This window comes from Xiphias gladius, chromosome 5 (assembly GCF_016859285.1).
Source record: "Xiphias gladius isolate SHS-SW01 ecotype Sanya breed wild chromosome 5, ASM1685928v1, whole genome shotgun sequence".
NCBI lineage: Eukaryota > Metazoa > Chordata > Actinopteri > Istiophoriformes > Xiphiidae > Xiphias > Xiphias gladius.
Window position 1 is genome coordinate 22,669,412 of NC_053404.1, and position 21,420 is coordinate 22,690,831.

General features: G+C 46.2%; 2 protein-coding genes across 6 annotated transcripts in view; one reads left to right on the top strand and one right to left on the bottom strand.

Moving 5' to 3' along the window:
• The window catches only part of sugct (succinyl-CoA:glutarate-CoA transferase), a 70,463-nt gene extending 50,547 nt beyond the window's left edge, over nt 1-19,916 (top strand). Inside the window, exons 12-13 of one of the 3 annotated variants that reach the window (XM_040127091.1) lie at nt 9,983-10,046; nt 18,947-19,916. In XM_040127091.1, coding sequence (XP_039983025.1) covers nt 9,983-10,046; nt 18,947-19,110 — 228 coding nt within the window. In that variant the 3' untranslated portion in view covers nt 19,111-19,916. Of the gene's footprint in view, nt 1-1,667; nt 1,941-9,982; nt 10,047-18,946 lie in introns of those variants that run through there. The other 2 variants (XM_040127089.1, XR_005707471.1) reach the window with 2 other exon arrangements.
• The window catches only part of LOC120789870 (NACHT, LRR and PYD domains-containing protein 12-like), a 1,168,582-nt gene that overhangs the window by 774,760 nt on the left and 372,402 nt on the right, over nt 1-21,420 (bottom strand). The window lies entirely within an intron of this gene.

Genomic DNA, 21,420 nt, shown 5'->3' on the forward strand with positions numbered 1-21,420 from the left:
GATGACCATAAAAAGAGCCCTGCAGTGTGGTTCAGTTATCTGGAAGACCTCGGTTCTGTCCGTAGTGACGACAGTAAGGATCAAAAAAGTTTCCAGTGCAAACTTACTGGGTGGAAAACATTGTCTATGTTGATGTGGTGATGGAAATTAAATATACACTCAAAAGGACAACAGAACCACCAGTTTCTGAGGAGCTGAAAGAAATTGGAGGTGGCAATAAAAACAATATGCAGTTCAGTCAAACTATCCTGGAGAAAAATTGCGTGTAATTTACGATCTGCTTAAAATGCCAGGCTCTCTTCACATGATCAGCGGTATGAGCTGTGTGTGTTTGTCGTTGCTCCTGTTCGGTCTTTATGCTGCGGTCGTTACACGTGATGCTCTGCAACATGAGTGTCCTGTGCTGCGCTCTGCGCTGTCACTCTGGCCAACTTTTTAAACCGTCTGAAACGTTAAATTAATTATGATTGTGATTCCACCGTTGAATTCGGTTTCATCCTCATGTCACTGCGTGTATGTATATGCTTTGAAGGCCATTCATCCTCAAACTTCCCGCTGGTTTTACTCCTGCACATCCCAGAAAACTCTTTGACGATGAATCTGTCCGAAGCCAGCGACGCCTCTACGTCTGCCTTTTGTGCTTTTTATGACGGTGTAAATGAAGCTTTAACGCGACAGGATTTATGTGGGCACTTGTTGCTCAAAGGTGACATACAGACGACTTAAACCTTATCTTTTACCTAATGTAGTTTAGCCACACCTTAATTTAAAGCCTTGTGGCAACACTTTCATACGTGACAGACAGAACATTTTGTAATGTTGCTTCAGAGTCACAACTGACACTTTTAAAAGGCTGTGATACATGAATCTCTGGTCTAATTTTAGGATGTGTCTGAACAGGAAGTCATGACTCCTCCAGTGTGACACATCGCCGCCTTACTCTTCAAAGTTAGAAATAAATATTTCTCCAACTAAAACACGCTCATTTACAGAACACGATGAAGAGCATTATTCATGTCATGAGCTGAAATCACGAAGAACCAAATCACCCGGGACCTTTAACATCCAGGCCGCAGCTTTATGAAACACATCTAAAAAAAAAAAAATCCTATCAAGTGCTGACACGATCCCGTATATGGAAGAAAAAAAGGGCTCCGACACTTCACAGGAATGAAAACACTGCGATATTCAGAAGCTGCTTTGATTGCCGAGGTCAGAGAGAGAGCAGCAGGTTCAGGCAACGTCAGATCTTGGCACACGCTCACGCACACGTGCGGCATCTCGCACACATACACAACTCTACATACATCCTGCCGCTGCGAACGCTCTCCGTCCTCCGCTCCTTGATGTTGCAGTAACGTGATGTAACAGCGGGCCTGGATGGCTCCCGTGGGTGCTGGTTAGTCGACTTAATGGACTGCCACAGCCAGCTTCAAAGACTCAGAGAGGGGGAGGGCGGGGGGGGGGAATAAGAGTAAAGAGTGATGGGGAGGGAGAGGAGGTGCAAAAAGTGTTGGAAGAGGAGAGAGGGTGAAGAAGTCATCGTCTGAGTCGGGCTCAGTGATGGAGAAGTTGACGGAGGGATGACAGGAGTTGACTCTGCAGTGGTGAAGGTCGTTTATGACGATTGATCGAACTCACGCCTGATCAATTTCCTCTCCCCGCAGATCTGCGTCCGACTGGTCAGCGTAGGAACAAAGCCAAAGGCCAAAGAGAAGCTCCGGGGAAGGTGGAGAGAACAATGAGAGAAAAAAGAAGAGACTGAGCAGGATGGGACATAAAGGAAATAAGAACGGGAGGAAGAGGAGGCGCGTGGCTGAAAACCACAAAACTCCTCTGTGATCAGTGTGTGTGCGTCTTTTGATCAGGCCTGTTAACTGCCTACAGACTCTCTCTCCGTTTCTGGGTGTTTAAGGCTTTTCCCTTTCCACCATCACTGGCAAAACACACACACACACACACACACACATGCCAGGCAGGTGAAGCTTTAAACCGTGCAGCCGCAGATCAATAACATTTAGATTAGAGTCACACACACACACACACACACACACACCATGTGTTCCCACATACACCGCAGCACAGGAAATGATGGTGTTGTGTGTGTGTGTGTGTGTGTGTGTGTGTTTGTGACTGTTTGATGTCCTTTATTGAAACATCTCAACAAAATAAATGGAAAAGAAAAGGTTAAAAGGGTAAAGACAAGTCACCTTTAAACCTCAACACGAGCACACACACACACTTAGACGTGGAGGCGACGGGCGGAGGAAAAGCGGCAAAAGATGGAAAAGAGAGGAAGCAAAACTGAGAAGCGCTCAGGCTCCTAACATGGTAGTTTCTTTTCTTGGCTATCTTACAAACGAACATGACTATGTTTCGCTGTAAACACACGGTACAAGCCTCTAGCCAGAATAAGCAGCTCTGTGAGGTTGTACTAGGACACAAACGACACCAGACATTTAAAGGTTATAGGCTCTCACCTGTGGGAACAACCTGCCAATTAGAGGACAGCAGCAGCACCTCCTGGCATGCGTACAGGTTAAAGTCAGTGACCTCATTGACTTTAATTTGAAAATTGTGTTTTGCCTTTTGTCAAGGATTATTTGGTTTTCTTTTCAAGTAGACTGTGACTAAGACCTCATGCTTTACAAGAACTAGTTTGAAATTACGTCACCCTGGTAACATGTTGACAACCATAATGCCAACATGCTGACGTTTAGCAGGCATAACGTTTACCGTGTTCACCATGCTAACGTTTGATAATTACCACTAATCACAAAGTCGGAGGCTGAAGGGAAAAGTCTTTGGTTCTACAGGTCATCTGGTCAGAAACCAAAGTACTGGACACATTTAAATGTTGACCTGATGGTGGCGCTAGAGGATTAGCTCAAGAGGATCAAACAAACAGGAAACAAAGTCTCATCTTTACATTATCCCCACTGTCAACTCCAAGAGCAAGAATTGATGCAGCGCAGTGGTGACTGTGTGTCTTGGTCTTTGTGTCTTCACATAGACCAAGACAGTTTTTGGAAGTTTTGTTTCACTTCGGATGGAGCTAGGCTTTCCCCCTGCTTGCAGTCTCTGTGCTAAGCTAGGCTATCAGTTTCCCCCCGCTTCCAGTCTCTGTGCTAAGCTAGGCTATCAGTTTCCCCCCTGCTTCCAGTCTCTGTGCTAAGCTAGGCTATCAGTTTCCCCCTGCTTCCAGTCTCTGTGCTAAGCTAGGCTAACAGTTTCCCCCTGCTTCCAGTCTCTGTGCTAAGCTAGGCTATCAGTTTCCCCCTGCTTCCAGTCTCTGTGCTAAGCTAGGCTATCAGTTCCCCCCTGCTTCCAGTCTCTGTGCTAAGCTAGGCTAACAGTTTCCCCCTGCTTCCAGTCTCTGTGCTAAGCTAGGCTATCAGTTTCCCCCTGCTTCCAGTCTCTGTGCTAAGCTAGGCACAGATGAACCGAACGAGTCATGTTCTCCCAGTTACTGTAATAAAACTTAATGATATGTTCATTAAATTGTTTGTCTTTACACACATTCAACTATTTGTCATTTTCGTTCTTTCTCTTTTAATGTTTATATTAAAAAAAAAAGAAAAAAAAGGAAATTTAAGCAAAGTTCAACAAAGTGTTTGACGTTTGACCCCTGGGAACTGTCTGTGCGTGCGTGTGCGTGTGTGCGTGTGTGTGTGAGAGATGACCATATGGATGTAATGATACCCTGCATAACAAGCAGATAGGATTACACACACACACATGCATGCAATCATACTGTTACACTTGTATGCACGCATGCACAAATACAGACGCACACATCAAACGCGCACACACACGAACTATAAAAGAGACTGTTAGAAGGAGGAGCCAACTCATGTGTCCTGTGTAAACCTCGTAACGATAATCAGACCCCAGATGATCTTGTGTGCAAGGTTTTTAAAAATGTTTATTTGTTCAATATCTGCACACAGCAAATACTCAGGCGGCGCTGCTCCAAACATCACAGGTACAAAAGCAGAGTCGAACGTAGACCGTGTTCTCGCGGGTAAAACACGTCCAGCTGCCGATTATCAAACTACCTTCAGCCTGGGACCCGGCGGCGCTGTTTCTCCCGTCACGTCCCTGCCGACTGTGACAGATTGAGCCATTGGCCCCATCGTTTCCCGACATTGCGACACGCCACCCTTGTTAATTACCGAAAGGCAGATGTACGCGACCGATCAGTCGCTCACCGTCACCTTCTGAGCTGAATCGGGCCGATCCCGACTCATCGGGTCCCCCGATCAGTTGGTTATTTTTTTAGAATATTTTCAGTAGATGTCACAGAACAGTAACTGGCAATACGATTTGTTGGTACGCGTAAGGGATTGAATTAGCTCCAAGCGCTGCGGATGTAGTTACAGCTACTAAAAAGGCCGCTAGGTATCCTGAAAGCCTTGGTTCCTGATGACAGAGAAGGAAAGCGGGTCCTACCAGATCCCTCTTGACAACCAGTCAATAAGATAAAGAACCACGTGCGGCCGTGGCACTAGAGCACAGGGTCAGCAATGTCCTCGTAACGCAGTAACGTAACCCTCTCTGACGGCCTGGTCCTTGCTGACCTCCGGCGGACGAACTGCTCAAATTGCCGCAGCGATGCACCGGTGTACTCCGGTACGCTGGGACATTCCAGGTGCAGCAGACCGCACCCAACCACAGCTGGTCTGAGGAGAAACAGACTGACGCTGAGAAACACTGCTGGTGTCACCGGCGGTTTCTCGACGACAGGGCCGGATACCACAGTAATGAAATGTGGCACTGCAGGAGGAGGCTGCCGAACATCTGATTCCAACAACACGACTTCCAGTGAAAGTCAGTGTCATTGTCAATGTCACAAATATGAAACTGATCAATCCAAAAACAAAACTCCTCTGTTCAGCTCCCACTGGCAACTGGTTTCAAATCGGTAGCAGATCTTGTGGCAAAGCGAGGCCGCTTGGTTTTTATGAGCTTTGACAACTTTGAAAAGTCTGCTCTTCCTTCACAAATGTTTGTACCCCGAGTGCATGTATGTTACACACACACACACACACGTCGATTCCGCGCACAGGTACATGCCATTACACACACCGGGTGTAATTCGTTTAGCACTGGTCGACTTCCTGCACAGTGCGTCTGGTTTGATGTTTAAATTAAAGCCATCGATCAGACTTTGGCTCTTATTAAAGTTCCCCCCCGGAGGTGCTGTGTGTATGTGTGTGTTTTATCGTTCGGTTTCATTCCTCAGGGGTCGGGTTTTTATCTGCGTTATATATTTGCTTTTCTACATCAGTTTATTTTTTTCTTTAAAGTGCTTCGGTCCCTCTGTTCATCTCAAATTTATGTCAAAAAAGTGAAGCGAAGGACGTAACCGTGACCTCCAGTTAAGATTAATTTGTGGAAACGGTACAAAAGCTCCAAAGTCATATAATGTGATATAAATATCGGAAATAGTATCTAAAAATATCAAGCGATACCCGACCGCGCCGGCCGCTGGTTGTTGAGATGTCTCGCTCTGATCCGTAATGTTGGACACGCTCATTTGATGCACAGATGTTATTAATAGTTACAACGTCGGTATTTAATGACAGACAGAGAAACAGGTGAAGGCAAGAAAAGACGCAGATAAGAGAGAAAGAAGAGAAGGAAGAGGCCGGTGTCCAGAGCCACAAAATCTGAGAATGATAACGTGAGATAGGAGAAAGAGGGAGAAGGATGTGAAAAAGAAAAGAACAAAAGAGAGAGAAAAAGAGACGGAGACGGTTACTTGGCTGTCAGAGCGAGGCAGAGAGGTACAGACGGGAGACATGAGAGGATCACAAATAAACACACACACTGCAAACATACCAGCACGTATAGGAACACACACACACACACACACTGCAAACATACCAGCACGTATAGAAACACACACACACACACACACACACACACACACACACACACACACACTGCAAACATACCAGCACGTATAGAAACACACACACACACTGCAAACATACACACACACACACACACACACACACTGCAAACATACCAGCACGTATAGGAACACACACACATACAGATGCTGTAGAGAGTGTGTGTGTGTGTGTGTGTGTGTCTGAGCCAAGATAAAGTAAGACATATGTTTGTGCCCATGTGCCAGGCTGAGTTTTCCATCCACGCACACATACACACACAGCAGCTTCGCCCACATCCTCCACGTTTTCCACCAGGCTCTCAAACCTTCATATTTCTACACACACACACACACACACACACACACACACACACACACAGTGTACAGTGTAGTTGAGGTGGACTGAACATGTCCGCCAGGGTCAACCACACAAGTGCCAAACCCGACCCGTCCTTGGTTTAAATATATTTACCTTCCGTCCATCATGTCGTGGTAAGAACTCGGGTCATTCTTTGAAACTTGTGGAGGACGAGTGCCCGGCCTCAGCCGACCGCCGGACTTACACCGGATTCTGTGACCCCTTCACCTTCGGGTGACGCCAAGAAATATCACCACTTTATTTAGCTGATATTTCCTGAGTGATGAAGTGGAATTCATGTTTCTTTGGTTTTACCTCTGCAGCCTGTAAAACTAGACGGCAGCTAAACTTTTCTTTCCTTAAGGCATTTGCCGGGTGTGTTTGGCTGCATTCACCTCAGCGTTGGTATCCATATCGACACCACCTCCACCTCCACCTGCTCCACTCTCGCTCTCTCTCTCTCTCTCCGTGCCTTGTGTTTATTTTGTGTGTCCTCTATTTGTCTTCTTATTTCACTTCATTTCCTTTTTTATTTCCTGTGACTGTGTTTATTGCTTCCTATCGCACCAATTAGAAATATACTGAAGATGATTATAATTAGTGCGTGTTGGAGGTTCCCTCCCAGGATCAGTCCAGGACCTGACTGTGTAATGAGCCGCCGTCTTAGTAGATCAGACCCTGAATGCACAAGGACTGCGAATGAAGACTCAATAAGAAAGCGGGGCACGCGACATAAAACGGAGACAAGCAGCAAATCCTCAAAAGAGAACGATTGTAGTTTTTGGTGTGAGAACGCTAAGATGATAAGTAGATGACTGGTTGTTTCAGCAATGGTGAGCAGTCGTCTGCAGCTGGATAGATGTTGTATCGGCTTGAATCTCTGTGCCTCCTCAGACTTCACGCTCACTTTCAGTGAATCAAATCAGTCCCAGAAAGACTTGATCGCAACCCTCTCCAGACAAATCTCCACTCGCATATTCTGTTTGACTCTTCCAACCTGCCGTTGTCCTGGAGGATTCAGGTTTTTCTGGAGAACCAGACGGAGCAGAATGCAGCTTCCCGTCTCGAACTGCCTCCACGTGTCACTGAGCCCTGAACTCGGGTCAGGACGACCGGGACGGAGTGTGTCAGTGTGGTTGACTCTGAAAAGAGGGCCACTTTCAGTCTTTCCTTCCATTTCGTTCCTCTGTTTCCCGAAGTTGACTGCTCGGTGAGCCGCTGGTGAGCCAGCATCAGCGGGTCCGATGTCACCCCGTGACGGCTTCAGTCAGGTGACTCATGCGCGACCTCTGAGGCTTGAACATTACGTTTTGTGTTTCGGACACAACCTCTGTGATCCTAGTACGACGCTGGTGAACCTGACGTGACCTCTGGATACGAGGAGCAGAGGGTTTTGACTGATCTCCAGCCTCCGGTTTCGGATAAGCGCCACATTTCGCTCAGGCAAACACATTTTCAGCTTGCGCGGACGTGGATCATCTTCACCTCACTTTGCCTGCGCGCTTGTTTGTGTTTGTGTTTATGAGGACACGCATGTTAACGCTCTGAAAGAAAGCAAATACACCAAGTGACGGTTGTCGAGGACTTCAAGGTGTCCACTTTATGTCTTCAAAGCTGCGATACCATGACCCGACATGCAGACTGTCCTCCTGCAAGAGACCCGAAGTCGCACACTGACTTAGTATTATCAGCTCCAGTCATAGAAGATGCGGGGAAATGAGGTCTACATGTAGAGCTACAAAAACCCAACTGAGAGGATTATGTAAGAGACGAAAGTAACAAAAACCTAAAAGACTCAGAGAGCTTGATCTGTGTCCTCTGTTGTCCCTCTGGTACTGACTGAGAGATGGAGGGGAGAGGAGGAGGAGGTGACGCCGTCAGTCTTGCACATTTACAGAGGAAGTCGTGCGTGCAGAGAGAGGGAGAGGTAGAGAGGGAGGGAGGGAGAGAGAGAGAGAGGGGGAGGAAGAGAGAGAGAGAGGGGGAGGAAGAGAGAGGGGGGGAGGAAGAGAGAGGGGGAGGAAGAGAGAGAGAGAGGGGAGGAAGAGAGAGAGAGGGGGAGAGAGAGAGAGAGAGAGGGGGAGGGAGAGGGCGAGAGAGAGAGAGGGAGAGAGAGAGAGGGAGAGAGAGAGAGGGAGGGAGGGAGAGAGAGAGAGAGGGGGAGGGAGAGAGACAGGGAGAGGGAGAGAGAGAGGGGGAGGAAGAGAGAGAGAGAGAGGGGGAGAGAGAGAGAGGGGGAGGGAGAGAGGGAGGGAGGGAGAGAGAGAGAGCGGGGGAGGGAGAGAGACAGTGAGAGGGAGAGAGAGAGAGGGAGAGGGAGGGAGAGAGAGAGAGGGGGAGGGGGAGGAAGAGAGAGAGAGGGGGAGGAAGAGAGAGGGGGAGGAAGAGAGAGAGGGGGGGAGGAAGAGGGAGAGAGAGAGGGGGAGGAAGAGAGAGAGGGGGAGGAAGAGAGAGAGAGAGAGAGAGAGGGAGAGAGAGAGAGGGGGAGGAATAGAGAGAGAGGGAGAGAGGGGGGGGAGAGAGAGGGGGAGAGAGAGGGAGAACCACTTAAGTCGTCATCACCCCTGGCTGAACAGAGAGAGAGAGCGTGTGCGTCGTGTCTGACGGTCTTCATGTCGTCTGTGTCCCTGACACACGGAGGCAAGGCAAACGTTACGTCGCCATAACTGGACCTGTGCTCGGAATGAACCTGAATCCACCAGCTGATCTCAGTACCCACCAGAAAATCCGGGTCCGTGTGTTCACCTCGCAGGGATGCACCTCTGCCTCGGTTCGTGCCTCCCGGGGTGGATCTGTGTTTTTGAACTGACCTACAGTGAAGCTGTGTCGCTTGGTGCTCAGTCTGAACACAGTTTTAGTCACATTGCAGTCACCTATGTTTTAGTTTTACCCAGCGGTGATGAAGCACTCATATCATTCACGTAGGGTAAAGTATCAATACCATAAAGTAAAAATACTCCATTACAAGTAAAAGTCCTGCAGTAGACATCCTACTTAACTAAGAATACACAAGTATTAGCAGCTAAATGTTGTAGTATCACAGTAAAAGTACTTCCTGCACTTCAGTAGGTAAAAGTACTCTTTTTACTAGTTTCAGTTCCACAGTAAAAGTGTCCTTCCTTTCTCCAGTTCCAGTGTAACAGTAAAGTTCCAGTTTAGTTAGTATAGTGAGTAAGTACTTTGTTCAGTTAGTATATCATTAAAAAGTACTTTGTAGTTCCAGTATCACATTAAAGTATTTCCTGTAGTTCCAGTATCACAGTGAAAGTACTTCCTGTAGTTCCAGTATCACAGTAAAAGTACTCCCTGTAGTCCCAGTATCACAGTAAAAGTACTTCCTGTAGTCCCAGTATCACAGTAAAAGTACTTCATTGTGCAGGGACCTGTCTTCTGTGACTGGTCTCTGATTCTCTGACGTGATCAGATCATTGATCCTGAGTCACGGAGGCTTCGGCGGCGTTTTGCTACTTAGCAGACGCCGCTACATGTCCAGATTATACACAGTTGGCAGGTTTGGCTCTCGGCTCCGAGCTCGTTGGTTCCTACCGAAGACGTAAATCTTTAAGAACACGATGAAGGAACGTGTCACTCAGAGCAACAGTGAGTCTCACTGATGCGTTTTAGTAGTTTGTTCCTCAGTCGAACCAGATGTATGACAGGACTCGTTAGTAGGACACGGTCAGGGAAATAGTTTAATGTTTGTTTGTTTGTTTGTTTGTTTGCAGGTGAAAAACAACGGTCTCATTCAGGAGATGAATCATCCGACCGCAGGACACATCGCTGTACCCGGTCAGTGCAAACACACACACACACACACACACACACACACACACACAGACACACACAGACACACACACACACACACACACACACACACACACACACACACACACACACACACACACACACACACACACACACACACACACACACAGACAGACAGTTGTCCTCTCTCCAACCCTTAACTTTCTGCCTTTTGACACCAGTTTGTTATATGACATTTTCCAAGATGTGTTGTTTTTCTGTGCATTGGGACGCGGTCATGTCCTGCTGACACACATACACACTCATGCACACCATAACACAAGTTAGCGAAGCTGTCCTCATTAGGACATTGCATTGACTTCCATTCATTGTGGACGCTGTAACCCAGACCCTAAGCCGAACCTTAACCAGGTCCTCATTAGGACCGGGCTTTGGTCCAGATGAGGACTACTGGTCCCGACAAGGTCGGTGTTTATACTGGAAAAGGTCCCGAAGAGGACGTACTCACACACACACACCCTGCTGTAACGGTCCAGTTATGAATTTCCCTGCAGATAGTCAAACAATATTTTTCATTAAGACCACAAGATCCTGTTCAGCAGCCAAACACACAAACACACACACGCACAGAGACATTCATGTGTCCAGGGGGACTCTGCCCCTTGGTTGTTTTGATGGATCTCAATGTGTTTCCACTAAGAGGAAGCTGTTTGTCCACCGTTGCGTATTTACAGCGTAATCTGTCTTACAACGTGTGTGTGTGTGTGTGTGTGTGTGTGTGTGTGTGAGACCCAGCAGGAAGACATTCATAATGAGCAGAGACAGGTAGTGTGTGTTGCTTTTGGTGTGGAGCCAGGCGATCCAGCGTCGGAGCGGTTTCTCCGCGTGGCGTCTCTTGATTAAAAAAAAAAAAAAAAAAACGTCAAATCATTCACACAGACTTTCTCATGAAATAAACTGCTGAGTCAAAGCGGGACGAACGTCCACATGAAAACCGGATCCCCTTCTCTCTTCTTCTGCCCTAGTTCAAATCTCGTCAAACCACTTTGACCTCTCGCAGTCGGCGGTCAGCTGTTCTGGTTTGAGGGACGGATCGACGGCTTCGAAGGTTTATCGCAACCAAAACCCTGGACAGGAGTTTTCGATACCCAGAGACAGGAAAGTTTTCACGGCGGCAACTCTTTCATCTTTGGATGTGACGATCCTGAAGTAAACAGTAGAAATGTTCCTGTCACAGATTCGTCCACCGGGAGCGCGAAGCTGCACGTTCGCGATTGGCCCCCGCGGCGTCTCGCCGTCGGACATCCCGTTGCTTTGCAGCATAAGCTGAGCGAGGCTCACCTTCCCCGAACCTGCGTGAAATTGCATTTTTCAAGGAGAAATATAGTCCCCGAGGGGATCTGCGGAGACCTGAAGAGTTCGGGGTCGGTGGCCTGACGGTTGTCCACGGTCCTCTTAGTTCCCCGATGCGGTTCTTTCGTGTGTTCGTGTGCAGAAGTTCTTCTTCTCGTGGAGTTTTTGTCAGCTAGCAAAAAGCTCCAGGTGTGTTAGCGACTCCTCCCGGACCGGAGGACCGGTCGACCCAGATTTACGTGTTTACGCGGAGCCCGGGGAAAACAAAGACGGACCGTAATCCCATTTGTGATCCGGCCAACAGAGAAAAATACAAGAGTCTTAAATCTCAAGTGGATGATATAATAGGATGTATGAGAGTATATACAGCATCCGCGACGTGCAAGAAATCAGAATACTGCAAAATGGCTTCTTCTCCCTTTAAGTCTCAGCTCCACATCTGTGTCTGATTATCAGAGGAGCAGACTGAGGACAGGGGTGAACTGCAAAGTCCAAGAAAAAACAAAAACAACAGGTTTCAACATTCCCGAACACCACTGCAGCCAACGGGTCCAACAGAGAGAGAGGGGGGACGAGGACGGCTACGTCTCCTTAAAGTCCAGGTTGGACTTGAGACCCGGTCCCACCAGGGAGAGGAACAGCGACATGTACCTGCACGTGGTCCTGAAACAGTTGGTGCTCGAAGTTCGGCGACACGCAGCTGACGAGCTTGGACAGCTTCCCCCGTTTTCGCTCAAGCGTCGGCTCAGAGACGGTTTTCTATCGGTCGACGGAAAGAATCCACGCGTCAGAGTCGGAGTCATCGAAGCCGAAGCGGATCAGGCTCCTGCCTGCGAGTGAATCCGCTGACGGCTCAGATTCCCTTTGAAATGAACGGATTTCCGCCTGAAGTCCAACTGTTTCACCTGCAGGTGTGAAAGGGATCTGGAGATCCAGGGTCATTAAAGGAGCAGTTCACCAGCGGTCGTGTTTTCACTCGGAGACGGACTGACCGCGACTGGCTGGACGGGCTGACATGTCTCCGTCCGATGGAGTCACAATACACAACATCTGTGTGTGGTGTCACACCTACACTCACAAACACACACTCATATAACATGATGTCCCATGATGCTCCACTTGTCCTTTAATATCCTCTCCCGTGATTTACGCCAAACCACAATGTGAGAGGAATCTCTGTGTGTGTGTGTGTGTGTGTGCGTGTGTGTGTGTGTGTGTGTGTGTGTGTGTGTGTGTGTGTGTGTGCGTGTGTGTGTGTGTATGTCAGTCCATTCACTGCCTTAACAATATCCTTTTCTTTTCTATCCACGTTCCTGTTCTCTCCCAGCTCTGTTTAGTAAACAACACCAAATACAAGTGTGTGTTTGTGTGTGTGTGTGTGTGTGTGTGTGTGTGTGTGTGTGTGTGTGTGTGTGTGTGTGCCTTGCAGGTTAACTGAGCGTGAAAACGTGCTGCTCAGAACATCCATTGGCCGACCCCTCCGTGGCATTTCTCTGTTTGTGTACGTGTGTGTGTGTGTGTGTGTGTATTTGAAGTGTGTGTCCATTAATGGAGGCGACAGCTGACATTATATAATTAGACAAAAGGACTGTGATGGATGGAGTGAAAAAGAGCCACGGGCAGATCAGAGGCTTCAACCAGCACCTGTAGAGCAGCCCGGCTCGTCTGACGCCTCTCGTTCATGATTTTCATTTTCTTTACATCGTCGGTGAAACGTCCTGCGTCTGCCGCACCGGGGGGGGGTCGTAGGTTGGTTTTCAGAGGGGGGGGGGGTGAAGAAAGAAAGAAAAGAATAATTCAATGGCAACACAAAGGTCGTCACCTGTGCAAACCACGACATCAGGAGAGCAAATATGAGAACAAGGCTTCCTTTGCTTCTTTCTTCTTCCTTCCCTCCTTCATTCCTTACACATTTCCTTTCTTCCCTCCTTCCTTCCTTCCGTCCTTCTTTCAATCCTCATACATCATTCCTTTTTTCCTTCCCTCCTTCCTTCTCTCTTTCCTTGGCTTCTTCACAGACACAAAGATTGACAAACAGAAAAAATATTATATTACGTATTTTTCTCTTAATAATTTGCCCTGACGCCCCCTACACACACACACACACACACACACACACACACACACACACACACACACACACACACACACGCTTGTTGAGCATCACTGAAGGGGAAAACAGGTTGCTAATGGTTTGAAAATAGAAGAACAGTTCACACACACACACACAAAAAGACACTGTCATGCATAAAACCATGCAGGCCAACACACTCACACGCTTTTGTGATCATGCACGTGTGGGCTCAGACTCACACCCACACACACACACACACACAATCACTGTGAGAGTTCAGCTCATTAGTGCTTCTTTAAAAAAAAACAAAAACAGCTGATTGTTGTGAGTTTCCCAAAATAAACTTTGTTCCCTCCTCGCATTCCTCCCTCACTTCCTGTCTCTCTTCCCTCCTTTTTTCCTTCGTTAGCCAGTAAGAGTCTGCGCTTCACATGACAGCACAGTAGCTGCCGTTTCACTGAGGGCAGTTCTGACAATGCTGCTCAGTGAAGAACAGTGCGGTGCCAGAGGTGCAGCGGTGCGTGGGCCCAGGTACACGGCGTGTTCCCACCTCTGGGCGATGGCGGGGTGGGGGTGGGGGGGGGGGGGTTTACCGCACACGTACCTGAGAATATCCACGGCAACGTATCGGTGCACGTGTTCCAGAGCGAGGCTGTTTCTAAAAGCTCAGTCTATAAGGAAAACGGCAACTCAAGCTGTCAGACACGTGCAGTTTGCTTCATTACATTCCACATCGTCTTCACTTTCAAAGTAAACGCCAAAGTCAAAGGTGGCCGGCGGGGGACCGTTTGGGGGGGGGGGGCTATAACACAGAATGACTATAATAGGACTGTTACAAAATGAATTTCAAAATAAGAGATTGAGCTGTTATAGTTCAAAAAATCTAATTCATCAACGTGACACACAGTGAAACTGTTCAATCACACACTGTTAACCTCAGTCATTTAAGGTGGTTGAAATTTTTTCTGTGAATTTTACCAGAGAACAGCTCTTATATTATCATTACTATTCCAACCACAACATTAAGGCCGCCTTAAAAATACGTTAACATTTCATCCAAAAACAAAGAATTAAAATCCGACTCGTTCTGCCCCTTTGCAGCTCTGTACCGAGTTTTATTTAACCTTTATTAGCTCGTTGTTTTATTCACGGCACATTTCCTTCCCGGTTCAGTCGCTTTGCTCTAAGAATCCACCGTGCACAACCTGCTCGTTCTCTAACAGACGGAGAAGACAGAAAAAAACAAACCAGTGAAAATCTGCACATGTGCATGCGGATACGGTCTTGGACGAAATAAGGAATAATCACAAAAAAGAGAGTAAACGACAGAGGAAACCCAAAAATGAACCAATAAGTGACTTGAATAAGTGGTTTGGTCTATTTATTAAAAACACCTGACTGGCACAAAGACAGCCGCTGTTCCCAATTATATGGAACACTGTGAACTCAGTGATTCAGTCTGACATGACAGGTGACACACACACACACACACACGGGTGATGTGTATTCAAAGCTAAAGAAACTAACTCTGCAGTAGAGACAGAAAGTACATCCATCCAGTTTTCTGTCACATATTGAATTTGTGCAATTTCCGAACTGAGGAAAGAAACACGAAAAAAAAACCCTGAATATTTTAAAACCGTTTGTGTTTCTGTAAAAATAAAATGTGAGGCTGAAGGAAACTGACTTTTACAGTGAGGAATTTTTCCTCTTCTTGTTCTTCTTGCTCCTCTTCTGCATCCATCCATCCATTTTCTGTCGCTTATCCGGACTGAGGTCGTGCTGGCAGCAGGTAACGCGAGGTAGTCCAGAAGCCCCTCTCCCCAAACGCGTTCTCCAGTTCCACCTTGGGGGGAACCCCGAGGCGTTCCCAGGCCAGATGAGATAAGAACGGTGCGTTCCATTCGTAGCGGGAAGCTGGAATTTCCAAGTTCGCAGTTGGAAATTTCACCTGGAATTCCCCCTGACGTAGGATTTCCAGGGGAAGAAAATTCCGGGGGGAAGGCCCAAACTCAAAAGCCAAGATAGCTGCTCCGTGCATCAACAGAAGTGAAAGCTGTAGTAATATACTCATTGAGTCACTCGTACAAACAGCACTGTCCAACGTCTCTCCGTGGACATGATGCCACGGTGTTTGTATGGGTACGTTATCCACTGGTATTGCTAACGATGGCTAACCTGGCTAGAACTGGCATTGCTATTGGTTTTCCCGACTTGTTGTACTGGAAGGTGGTCGACTCGGGTGTGACCAGCTCCGACTTCCGACTAATGGAACGCAGCAATAGTCTCTCCGCCGTGTTCTGGATCTGACACGGGGTCCGGTAGGACTTGCCTGGAAAACCTCCGATAGAAGGCGGCCAGGAGGCGCCCTGATCAGATGTCCAAACCGCCTCAACTGGCTCCTTTTAACGCGAAGGAGCAGTGTCTCTACTCGGAGCTCCCTCCTCCGAGAATTGCCACCTTAACGTGGTGGAGGGGTTTGCGAGTCCCGGTGGTCCGGGGAGCTGTGTTTTCGGGGGCAACAGCCCCTGGTAGGGTCTCCCAGGGCAAATTGGTCCCAGGGGGAGGACCTGACTTTAGAGCGATTCATACAGCCCTGATGGGCGTTTTCTTCTCTTTGCTGAGGTAAACCTGTTGGAAACACTTTTCCTCTTGCTCTTGTTCATCTGCTTTTTTTCTTTTTTTTAGGTTTAGGTTTATTGACGACACTCTAATACGTCTGCAAAGTCGTCCTACATATTGGACTTTGTCCTGGATTGAAAGATGAAGTCCTGGAGTTATTTCCATCGTTGTCCCTGGTGTTTCCACAGTCCACCAACCTCATCAAGATGCTGACGGGCGTTTAGTGTCCGACATTAAAATATTAGAGATAAGGCTAAATAAGTCAGATAAAATACAGAGGATGAAATCTTTTCAAAAGGACATAAATTAAAAGTGTCAAACATTAAAGAAAGTGGATGTTCGACATAGTTTCTCTTTACTTTTTTTACATCCGTATAAAACATGCAGGAAGTAATTTAGAAGTGACACAAAATGAATACAATAAAAGAAAATGTAAATAAAAAGTACTTTAAGTAAAATATCTATAATATAAATAAAGTAAATATGTAAACTATATAATACTGTTGATAGTCGAAAAACAATTTTCTACCAAATGTAAAACAAACAAACAAATAATAAAGAACAATCTGAGTGGTCACTAAATTATTGTGACCAAAGTTATCTTGACATTTCGACGTTAACATAAATGTGAAGTATAAAGTTACGTTCATTGTTTTTACATCTTTATTTCATCCTCCGCTCTCCCTGATGTTGGTTTATCGACATCTGTATCCTCTCTCTCTCTCTCTGTCTTTTCCCCCTTGTTCTCTCTCTGGGGAATGAAAAGATAGAAAGAGAGAGAGGGAGAGGAGGAAAAAAGAAAAATGTGAATGAGGAAGGAGGAGAATAAGCGTATTAGAGTGCGACGGGGTTTGAAGAATAAAGAGATAAGGAGAAAGGGACAGAGACAGACAAAGGTCAGAGGCACCATCAGCGTCTTCTTCATCAACCCGTCCTTTCATCATCATCACCACCATCGTCATCATCGTCCTCTGTGTGTCTTTAATGAGTCCCTTTGGCTCCACGTTACATCCATGTTTAATTATCACACACTCACACACTCAGAGGTGAAAGAGTCAGTGTTTCTGAAGCTGGCTCACCCACCAGAGGTTAGAAAGTAGGGGATGGACAGATGAAAAGAAAGAGAGAAAGAAAGGAGAATGGCAATCAGTGAAATCAGTCTTTTTTATTTTTTATTTTCACCTACGATCAACTCGTAAAATAAAACGTATGGTTATTAAATGAAACTACGCATATAAAGTAGATGTAGTAATTGAAAAGTAGCTTCACCTCTACTGGGACTACGTGATAAGACTAAAATCTCATATCCTGATTTAGGTCATTTCATATCCAGATGATGATCATGATGTAGCACAGAGTCCGTCAATTCAATGACTAAATAGTTACCATGAAATGACACACACACACACACACACACACACACACACACACACACACACATTATGTAGAACCTTCGTGCTAGTTTCCAGTTAAGCATGTGACTTAACTGAGCGCTCGACTTTACTCGTTTGACGCGATTCTTGCGTAGGTGGTAAAACGGCTTGGTGGTGTTTGAGTCCGTTGTGGGGACCGATCTGCCGCGGTATTTGCAAAGTACGGTTTTTCTGGTTTCTTGTACTTCTGTCTTTGTGAGGACACTCACTGACACAACGCATTCCCCAGCCCCTGACCCCGACCCTGATCTAAACCCCTGATTCTAACCTGAACCCTGAAACCAAACCCCAACCCTCAAACAGCCCGATGAAGGTGTGAGGACCTGACACAATGTCCTCACTCCAAAGGTGTAAAACTCAGACCGGTCCTCACAAAGATAGAAGTACAATTAAACACACACACACACGTGGCTGGCTTTGATAAAGACCAGGAAGAGGAGGACGAAGGAGGAGAGAACGTGGTTGTTTTGTGGACGCTTGTGGTTTTTAGTGGCAGGAGAGAGCTGAAACACTGGGCCCTGGCAGTCCAAAGCCTATTGTAGCCCCCCCTAGAGGCTGCTGAGTGCATTAAGAACATTCTGGCGACTCATCTGTTCTGAGACTTTGTCCTGCGGGGGGCGCTGGACTTTTAAAGGGTTAAACCTCTGGAGAACAGGAATCGCTGAGTCAAATTTAACGACAGTAAAGCCAAGGTGAACGTTGAAGTCGGAGCCGGACTCAGTTGTTGTTATTTTACGACCTCACGGACACTCATCAACAAAACGTGGTGACAGGTTGAACTCGTAAATGTCAAGAGGTGCAACATCACAGCTTTTACCGTAAACTCTCACATAGGGTCCCTCGTTTACCTGAAGTGCTTTAGAGAACCAGGTCTTTATGTGAGGTATTTACTTTATGTTTCACCAAAAAGTTCAGTTCAGTTCCCGTTCAGTTTGTTACAGCTACGTTGAGTAGCGCGTTCAGGGCAGTGTCCATCTCCAGGGCGGCGATTCATCGGTACAACAGCAGGCTGATGCTATCGTGACTACTCCGCTCAAAGCACGTTCTCTGTTTAACATTAGCTCGCTAATTAAACACAATCGCTTCAACTACGCCAAGTTTCCGTCAGCGAGTCTCAGCGTTTCCACGAGAGATTTTTCACTTCAACATCCCCCCCAGAGGCTCCCAGGGCATAGTCCCGCCGCTTTCAGAAGGGCTTTTATCGTGAAACGTCTGCAGGAAGTCCCGTTTTTCCTTCACGGTAGCTTAGCAGCCACTGAAAAAAAAACGGCATCATGTCTGTATGAACATCTGGAAGCATTTAGTGAGAGTTTTGTCGTTAAACAGAGAAAGCGTTTCTGAGCAGCGTGGTGAATGTGATGTTACTGTTACGGACATTTTGACCGCTCAGTTACGGTGAACACAGTCTCTGATTTACACTCTGTTTGGTTTGTCGCCTTCAGGTCCGGCGGTTCGATTCAGCAGCTTCACCCCCGGTGGACCGACGCCCCCTCCTCTGATTGGTCAGCACACGGTGCAGGTGCTGCGGGACACCTTGTGCTACAGCGACGACCTTATTAAAACCCTGCTGGAGTCGAGGGCGGTGGCCCAGAACGACGTGTCCTGATTGGCTCAGAGAGAAAACAAATCTAATGGGAATCCGTGAAATTCATCCAACATATTGATCACAGAATCATTCATTCAGACAGATTATCAAGGATCACCAGAGATGACAGCTACACAGCTGAGGGGTCGTCTGAGCTTTTGTTCAAACGTCTTCAAAATACTGAGAATCACACAACATTTTAAATTCTGCTTTAGAGATGCTGCCCACCGACGAAGACCAAACACAGCTCACACACACACGCACAAAAAACAGTGAGGGAATTTTTCAGCATTATTTCTAATATTAAAAACAATCCTGAAAAAAGAGTGATGCAAAGTTTCTGCCACGACATTTTTATACTATTGTTATCAAGTCTGAAGTATACTATAAACTGTGAAGAACTCTTCAAGCACCAAATACCACAACTGTATGATGTCTGGAAACTTTAAATCCTGCTGAAAAACGCTTTAAACAAATCATTTCTTCTTAAACTTCTGTTGAGTTTTCTTTTTTTTTTTTTTTGGCTAAAAAATAACAATCAGTAAAAACATAAAACAAAGGGAACATTGTTATCCCTTTCTAACGTACAGGTGGATAAACAGGGTGATTGTGTTTGACTGGACGCTGAAATGAGACAAACAAGGAGCAAATATTGAGGAATAATGTTATTTAACAGTATTTGTGACTTATGTTCATTACTTACTTAATACACCTGACTCAAACTTTTTTAAAGCACTCTATAACTGCTTGTAAAAAAAAAAAAAAAAATGTAATGATTGTTTATTGCACTCTGGAAATAAACTGTTTTTATGGGCAGCTGCTTTTGAATAAAACAATACGAATGTTTAATAGAGATTTATGTAATGTTTAAATCATATCACTAACAATATCAGATAGTTTTAGCTGAGTGACATGTTCCCGCCGCCGTGATGATTCCAGAAAAGTCGACTTTTGGAAAGAATTCACATTACCACACAGTGATCGTGTTGATCGGTGACCATCTGGAGTATTCAAGGACACTTCATCATCTCTCACTGTGAGAAATGAGCAAATTCACATTTTGTTTCCTGGGTTTGATTTTTTTTTTTGTAAGTGTAGTATTTTTCATCTTAATCATTCGCCGTAGTGCCCTTGAACACACCAACATTGAGAGCATGGCTCACTGAGACATTTGACCTTGGCAAGAGATAAAGGTGTCTAAATATGGACAGTAGTGGGTTATCTATCTGCAGCAAGTTTCAAGAAATGAACTGAAACCAACATCTGCCTGGGAGGAAGAAAAACCAAATGGAGTTACACATCTGCTGCATCTGTCCACGTCCAGTCGATAATTAATAATTACTTGTGGGGTACCTCGGGGTTCCATACTTGGTCCTTTATATTTTCCATTTGTTTAAACTTACATGAATTATTTTTTATTTTTGTCCACTTGGACCGGCAGCTACAGAGCAACATGACACTTCATCTGGGTCTGGTGTCTGTGTCACCTGATGTTACTAGGTCCGGTACTCCCTCTCTTTTAGCTCTGGTTTTGGTCTCCACCAGCTCTTGAGGGAAATATCTGGCTCTATAGCTGCTAAATGCTCCACTATGTTCACCAGTTGGTCTCTGACTGGGTCTGTCTGCTGTTTGCTGCTGAGCAGGTTAGTGGACGGTGGCTTTTTACAGCTGGTTTGATGGAAGCTAAGGCTGAACCAGACATTATTGCATTTCCATCCATCTAATTTTAAACAACTTTTCAACTTGTTGAAAATGGTTGGATGGTGGTGTTGGTGAAAAAAGAGTTCATGCAATAGTGGTGTGTCCTCTTCTTCTGTGGTGGTTTAACGGCAGCGACTGGAGAATCGGCTCCACCAGCTGTTGATCAGCTCGTATTCACACAGCAGCAGTGGAGGGAGACAAGACTTCACTCAGGTTTCTCTTTAAACACCTTATAGGAATTTGATTCAAAACTTTGCTAAATTTGGACGGAAACTTCGCTAGAACATGTGTCACAAAACCAAGACAAGGAGCTGAAGGAGGCCGAAAAGCTCAGTGTTGCTGCAGAAATGGACAGTTTCACATCACGCATTGTTTATATCGAAGTATTGATCAGCGCAGCTTTAAACAATTTTCTCTCACTTTCTTCATAGGTGTAAACTATTTGGATGTTGACTGAGCAACCCCATCTGCAGATATTGTTCCGGGACGCGAGAAGGAAGATATTGGCTGCACCTCGTTTCTGACATTAATAATCCGCGGTCATCTCTGAAAACATGGAGACACATCAGAAATAAAAGAACAAACTGAACTCCCAGCAGGTTGATTCATCCTGCTGTAGGTGGTGATGTC